General features: G+C 44.4%; 1 protein-coding gene across 1 annotated transcript in view; it reads right to left on the reverse strand.

The window, feature by feature from the left end:
• Positions 1-7,914, reverse strand: part of ADAMTS9 (ADAM metallopeptidase with thrombospondin type 1 motif, 9) — a 164,016-nt gene that overhangs the window by 85,836 nt on the left and 70,266 nt on the right. The window contains exons 20-21 of the mRNA XM_014535238.1: positions 1,916-2,126; positions 1,281-1,445 (exon numbers count right to left, since the gene is read on the reverse strand). Coding sequence (XP_014390724.1) covers positions 1,281-1,445; positions 1,916-2,126 — 376 coding nt within the window. The remainder of the gene's footprint in view (positions 1-1,280; positions 1,446-1,915; positions 2,127-7,914) is intronic.

Raw genomic sequence — 7,914 nt, forward strand, 5'->3', positions numbered from 1 at the left:
CCCCCTGTGCACGAATTTCATGCACCGGGCCTCTAGTATTAAATATAATCACTGCTACTGTCTATACTCATTGTAAAATGCTTGAAACATACAGAAAAGTATAACAGAGAAATCTAGAGTGATCCCCAAATCTCACTACCCAGGGAGGATCATTAACATGTTGCTGTCTGTTTCCCAGTCTGTTTATCTATGGAATGCTGGATCATACTGAATATATCATATAGTTTGAGAACCCTGGCTTGCACTTTATCAAGCATTCTTGCATAAGTTTGTTACTTAATTTGAAATGCTACTTTAGTTCATACTAGCTATCTAAGAGAAATAAACCCAGTACCTTCTTTCATCTTTTTAAGAACAATACAGGGGTTTAAGAGACGGCAACTTGTTAACAGCGAAAACACAAGGCTTGTTGGTAACTGTCTGGAATAAGACACTGTTAAGCACATGCACCATTGCTTGCCTGCCATTCAAGGGGCATTAATAGTGTCCTCTAAAGATTCACATTCTATCTGATGCTAAAAGTGAACAGCTCCCCTGCGCTTGTGTGGATGAGGTAAGGGAGTGCACGCAGAGGGTGCTGACAGGAAACACCTCTTCCCCACATTCCTGACTTGTCCATAAACAAGGGAACTTCGGTTTTCCTTCCATTTGCTGGCCAGAAGGAAGGTGGAAGGAGTCACCGCTGGGTGAGAGTCCCAGGGGCTATGCTAGTGGTGAGCGCTGACAGGCCTAACAGCATGAAAGGGGCTCCACTGTGCACCGCCCTATGCTTCCCAGGTCAGGGACCGAAAGGCATAAACCCGGAATGCCCAGCAGCCCTTTCTCTTTCCCGTTTCCACTAGCACCTGGTCGGATATGTGAGAGAGGCCACTTGCTGGGGTCTGATTCTCCTACTTTATAGATGAGGAAGCAGGACACCTCATTATTTATTGTAGGCCTAAGCCAGTGTGGCTTTATAATTCCTAAAGCCTGGATTCCCTTTGCAGTGACCTCGCTGGGGCTCAAAGAGGAAGGGAGAGGAGAGACAGGACTGGAAAGTCAAAATCACCAACAAAAGCTGCTGTGGCAGGTGATGCAGTGCCTCTGAAGCCACCAGTAGACCCTCCTGTCCAGTATGGCAGTCCTGGGGTGAGTGAGGGACTCCGGTCATTTCCTCAATGGAAGGTGTAGGAAAGGCACAGCAGGTTTAACCCTGAACCACCCGGGGGAGGGGGAGGGAGGGGCTTGGAGTTGGAATGTCAGAGATGACCCAGGGAAAAATGACAGCCCTGCCCTCTCACCTCGGACCAGTCTCCCGACTTCCACCGTGGACAAGGGAACTCATTGCACCTCTGAACGGTGACTTTCTCCTGATGTGTGCATTTGCTGTCATCCAGGACATCATTTCGGGTGTTGACACAAACAGCCCTTCTCCTCTGGATTCCGCCATCACAGCTTTCAGAACACTGAAAAGACAACGGAAAAAAAAAAACACGAGTTTCTTACCAAGCACTGTCGAGATCCTGGCTGAGATGGCTTGTCCCTGCCAGACCTTAAGACACAACCAACCAATCTGGTTGTCATTTTGGGACTCTCTGTTCACATTATCAATTTACTTAACTGGTTTATAAATGAGAATAGAAAAATAAAATTAGAAATGGTCCACGGGGTATGAAAAAAGTGATTTGTTGAGCAGGTGGACCATTCCCAGTTTTCCACATGCCACGGCCACGTCAGACATTACAGATTAAACATGGCACTCTTTTTCGCAGATTTCGAATGGGGTCAGGCATCATAAATCAATCATGGTACTCTTTCCATACAGCTGCACGGGGTTTCTCAACACAGCCCTAAGGAAGGGATTAGCTGATTCATCCTCATCCATGGATCAGACTTAGCACTCGAAGAGACTGTCTTTCAGAGAGAAGCAACTCACTTCAGTCCAAGCAGAGTAGTGCCAGCCCCCGGTGTTACATTCTCCTGAGCATTTTTCCTGGTTGCTTGGTTTGGGGTGACTGCTGCAAAAACTGTCATCCACCTTCTCGGTCCTCCCGTCCAGCCGGCTGTATCTGGCACAGTAGATGTCTAACGTGCGGTAGCCCAGGCCACACTGGGCACTGCACTCACTCCTGCTGGCCACCTGCCACCTGTGCACACCGGGAAGACACCAACACTTCTGTTAAATACATGTCTCATCTACATTCAGCTGCCAAAAGAGTTGACTTCATTCCCCTCTCTCCCCTTTAACTCAAACACCATCAAACCATAGTCAGTTATTGAAATCCAATTTTAAACCAACATATCCCTGAATTTTTCAAGGCTGCCAATGTACATGGAAGTCACCGACTGATAACTAGAGGTTCTATCTTTGTAAAGGTTCTCTCCTGATAAAATCTAAAATTCAAGCAACCAAAAGGGAAAAAAAAAACCCACCAGAAGTCAACAGAGCAAAAGAGCAATTTTATATTTAAAAGGTTCATGCTACCAAGCATTTCATTTATCAAGCAGGCTGCTTCCAACAGAGAACAACTTTGGGAACCCCCCAGAAACCTCCCGCATGTGGGCCTGTGCTAGAAGGTGCGCAGTGAACATTCTGTGAGTAATAAAGGAATGGATCATTTGGACTGTAATTGTGGAGGTAAGCGTGCTAAACTGTGTACATTACTACCTGTGAGTAAAGACCTTAAGTTACTCAAATACAAGAACCATAGTCTATACAACTCAATTATAAAAATTTTTAAAAAATGAGACTTTATTTTTTTAGAGCAGTTTTAGGTCCAGGCTAACGTTGAGAGGAAGGCATGGAGATTTCCCATATACTCCCTGCCTCTCCTCCCCACCACCCCCAACCCACCACCGGCCACATCCTCTATTATCAGCTTCTCCCACCAGAGTGGTACGTTTGTTTAATAGATGAACCTACATTGATGCATCCTTATCACCCAAAGCCCCTAGTTTACATTAGAATTCACTCTTGATGTTGTACATTCTATGGGTTTGGACAAATGTGTAATGACAGGTGTTCATCATCCTATATAATAAAAGGGTAATATGCAAATTGACTGAACGGTGGAACAACGTTGCTATGATGCACACTGACCACCAGGGGGCAGACGCTCAACACAGGAGCTGCCCCCTGGTGGTCAGTGCGCTCCCACAGGGGGAGCTTCACTTAGCCAGAAGCTAGGCTCACATCTGGCGAGCGCAGCGATGGTGGCAGGAGCCTCTCCCGCCTCTGGGCAGTACTAAGGATGTTTGACTGGGACTTAAGCCCGCTCCCCACAGGGCACAGGCCTAAGCCATCAGTCAGACATCCCTGGAGGGCTCCCAGACTATCAAAGGGTGCAGGCCAGGCTGAGGGATACCCCCCCCCCCCTGCATGAAATTTCATGCACTGGGTCTCTAGTATAACATAATACTCTAGAACAGTGGTTCTCAACCTGTGGGTCACGACCCCTTTGGGGGTTGAATGACCCTTTCACAGGGGTCGCCTAAGACCATTGGAAAACACATATATAATTACATATTGTTTTTGTGATTCATCACTATGCTTTAATTATGTTCCATTTGTAACAATGAAATTGGAACCGTAATAAAGGGTCACGGCATTAGGAAGGTTAAGAACCACTGTTCTAGAGAGTATTTGTACTGCCTTAAAACTCCTCTGTGTTACACAATTATATATTTTAAAAACTAGATTTGAATCTACAGATCTTTGTAGCCTTTCTTGGCACACAGCAGGTGCTCAGAATGGGATAATAAATTCTTTTAATGCTCAGGAACATGGTCAGTGCTTAAAGAAAAAATGCTGAAATTGAATTTATTTAGAATAGTCTAAATAAACTTGAAATATATTGTGTTGATTAAATCTAATACAAAAAGATTGCTTTCTTTACCATTTTCATTTGGATTTGCTCTTTATTGTTAATGTTGTATTGTTCAGAAATTCAGTGGCTTGGTGAGGCCCTACATATTCTTCCATCCACATCTGTCCAGGGCGAGGACGTGGGAGAAAATAGTACTGGACACAAGCTTATCTAGGAATTCCTCACTAATGCTCACAAGTAGGTCAGAGTTGACCTACTTTTACATTTGGCATGTAAAGTGGGCTAACGGGATTTTGCTCTAATCGGAACATGTTACATGAGGGACAGTAAAACAACGCTTTATCTCATCCTACCAAAGTTTAATCTGGGCGAACCCTCACTTCCCTGAGGAAGTGAGGCAAAACCCTGGACCAATTCAGCAGAGGCAGCTGGAACTTTCATCTGCCCTTCGGTTCCTGGCTACCTCCACTTTGCCTTCCTCACCGTTTCCGTGTGGAAAGGTTATTTCCCATCCTGGATGAGGGAGGCAGGAGTCCCGCCCCCACAGCGCAGGCTGGAAAAACACTGTGGAGACTCCCTGATAGTCACACAATGCCCGGAATCCGAACAGAAAACCTGGAAGAGTGTCAAAGGTCATACACTGCCCTGGGAAAGGTCTCATAATGCGATCCTTTGCTTCACAGTCTCTCCCTCGAAGGTGGTCTCAACTAGTGTTCTGAATTCATTCGGTTCATTTCATGTAACAATTGTATTTTGTTACTCTATTTCAGAAAAGCCAAGTGTCTGTTATTAAGTAAAAACAGAAAAAAATGTGTCTCTATGGGTGGGTGCGTCATTACTTTGGGAGCTACAATTTAAGCAGAGTTCTACATCTCAGAGCCTTTGGAATGCTCATCAGCACTACAGATGTCCACGCAGGGGAGGAGACAGTCAGACATCCTGGCTGGCCAGGGATCATCTCATGGAAGTAGAGTTCCACAAACATGCTTTGGGCAAAACTATTTTAGAGTTTGACCATCAGTAACAATTCTCTCCTCAGTCTTTTAGCTTTGCACATGGCCACTTGGCAGTACTCAGTATAAATCACAATTATAGAAACTGTCAGGTTGACAGAAGAAAGAGAAAACACCTCCTTTGGGCTCGGTTTGTGTCTGTTTTTCAGTGAACAACTTCTACCAGACGTTTCCACTAAAAGACATGGCTACCACTCCTTCGCCTTTTCTTTTATCAGCCACAGGTGCTACTCTCATCCAAGCCTGTGCCCTGAGATGCTGTCCTCCTTTGGTCTCATTAGAGTCGAAGTATTTCTTTTTTTAAGCTAAGTATAAAAAAGATGACTTTCTTTGAATAGGAAATTTAGAATAGCAACTTTGACATACCTATTATATGATGAAATGAAAAGATTTTAAACGCTGGTTTCACCTTGGTCATGTGAAATTACCTATATATATAAAAGCCTAAGTGACCATTATGACTGGTTGACTAAACAACCAGTCGCTATGACACAGCCTGACCACCAGGGAGCAGACGCTCAATGCAGGAGCTGCCCCCTGGTGGTCAGTGCGCTCCCACAGCCAACCTCCCACAGCCGGCCAACCTCCTGTGGTCCCTACCCTCACCAGCCCCAATCAGCCCTGATTGGGACTGGGCGAGAGGGCTCCGATCGGCCCCAATCACCAGCCAGGCCAAAGGACCCCACCTGTGCACGAATTTATGCACCGGGCCTCTAGTTTTTAATAAAAGTGAGAGGATGATTTATGAAATCAGAAAGACTTAGGTGTGAACTCGAGCTCTAACACTTTTTAGCTATAGACCCTACGTAGGTCACTTAACCCCAAGCTTCAGCTTCCTTATCTGTGAAATGGGGGAAACAGGATTTTTTTCGCGGGGCTACTGGGAAGATGTGAAGGCCAGGCATGTGTAACATTGAACACACATGACACCCACTCAAGAAAAGTGGCTATTAATTACTACTACTGCTCTCGGTGTTGTACTCTCCAGCCAGTTCAAGTATCATGTACCTCCGTATAAACCTCAACACAGTTTGAGGAGACATCCGGTTGAGATCTGCCATATAATTCTTCCTAAGTCTCATGGATTCCAGGTGCCTTCTCAATGTATTTGCTTTCTAAAATTTCCTTTCATTGTGATTTTATATCTGAGAGCTTCCAGTGCAGGAGAGACTCTGGGAGACCATCAGCTTAGCTGGCATCACTACCAACTCCATGGTAGCTGACTGGAATTTGTTTGAAGTGAGCATTTTTAGTTCCTTGAAGTAACAGTTCAAACAACAGCTCCACCTCAAATTGTTGCTCCTTGGGTACACTTAAGCAGGTTCTTAAAGAATCTTTTTTTTCTTACTGGTAAGGTCATGTCCTAGTACTGGAGATGCTTTGCACAAACTTGTCTTCCCCACAATGCAATGAGAGGAGCATGCTTAGTGCTGCAGCAGGAGTCCCACAATAGCTGCACCTGTCACTCAACACTCCCCCATAATCACAGTCTCCTGGTCTGACCCAGCCAGTGCACAAATGACAGCGAAGGGGTCCAAGTAAGAGAGAGAACAAGGATGGGGCAGGGATCTCCTGGGAGGTGTTTCTTTTCACAAAGGAAGAAAAGCTACACAAAATGAGATCAAGGAATATCACTCACTGCCTGAAATCAAAATGAAAACAGCTCTCTCCAAAGAGTAAGGCTCAAGGGTCAGACAAAGCATATTTAAATCCTGCCCCTTCACTAACTAGTTGTGTGACCTGGGGCAGTTTGCTTAACTTCTCTAACTCTGTGCTCCTTATTTGTTAATTTAGAGTAATAATAATAATACTTAGGTACTGTGTTGCTTATTAGATTATTAATAAGATAAATAGGACATTAATATATTAACTAATTAATAGGATACTATTTTATATATATGTACTTATATATGTGATTAACAAAAGACTGTTAATAGGATCATATATTACTTAAAAATAATCCATAGTAAATGGTTGACTATATTATTACTTGCAGAGTAGTTACCACTCTGAACAATATAATTACTATTTTTTAAAAAATATATTTTATTGATTTTTTACAGAGAGGAAGGAGAGAGATAGAGAGTTAGAAACATCGATGAGAGAGAAACATCAATCAGCCGCCTCCTGCACATCTCCTACTGGGGATGTGCCCGCAACCAAGGTACATGCCCTTGACCGGAATTGAACCTGGGACCTTTCAGTCCGCAGGCCGATGCTCTATCCCCTGAGCCAAACCGGTTTCGGCCAATATAATTACTATTATTGTTACAACATTATTAGTTATAATTGATATAAGGTTAATTGTAAAATGTCACCTTTCCCAATTTATTGAAGTTGTGCTTCAAGTATCTCTCCACCAATTCAATGTTTCCTCCCTAAACTTCAGTGATTAATTCAGTTCAGCATTAACTAGATAATTATTTTTTGAAAAGACCTTGAACTTTAGTTGAACTCAATTGGCTGAAGCAATGGGTTTGCATGGAGATTGCCTATAATAAGAATTAATGCTGCCCATGTAAATGTCTGCCTTTTAAGGCCTTGGGTTTTTCTTTCTACAATGACCTCTATCAATGCTTTTTGACAAATCCACCAGCAAGCAGGTCCTTGGCATGGGTGGAGAAGAACGGCAGTGGGGAGAGAGCCAGGGCTCTGAAATCAGAGACTTCAGACCAGGACTCACAAAGATGTGACATGCGTGCCATGTTGCCCCACCTATTCCTATGACAGACCTGACTAATTGATTGCAGCACTGCTCATCTCTCGTAACCTCGAGAATGCCTTATTATCTTCCCTCTAGCCAACAGGCCTGCCAACACGACTTAACAGGATTTGGTATGATGATGTGGAACCTGCAAAGTGCTGAAGTGTCCATTTTGCTTCTTATGAGTGGTGAGACCTTTACAAGTTCCCATACTATTTTACATTAATAACTAGAGGCCCAGTGCACAAAAATTTGTGCACTCGGGGGGTCCCTCAGCTCGGCCTATGCCCTCTTGCAGTCTGGGACCCTCGGAGGATGTCCACCTGCTGGCTTAGGCCCACTCCCTAGGGGATCAGGCCCAAGCTGGCAGTCAGACATCCCTCTGGCAGCC

Source organism: Myotis brandtii, unplaced genomic scaffold, assembly GCF_000412655.1.
Source record: "Myotis brandtii unplaced genomic scaffold, ASM41265v1 scaffold140, whole genome shotgun sequence".
NCBI classification, from domain to species: domain Eukaryota; kingdom Metazoa; phylum Chordata; class Mammalia; order Chiroptera; family Vespertilionidae; genus Myotis; species Myotis brandtii.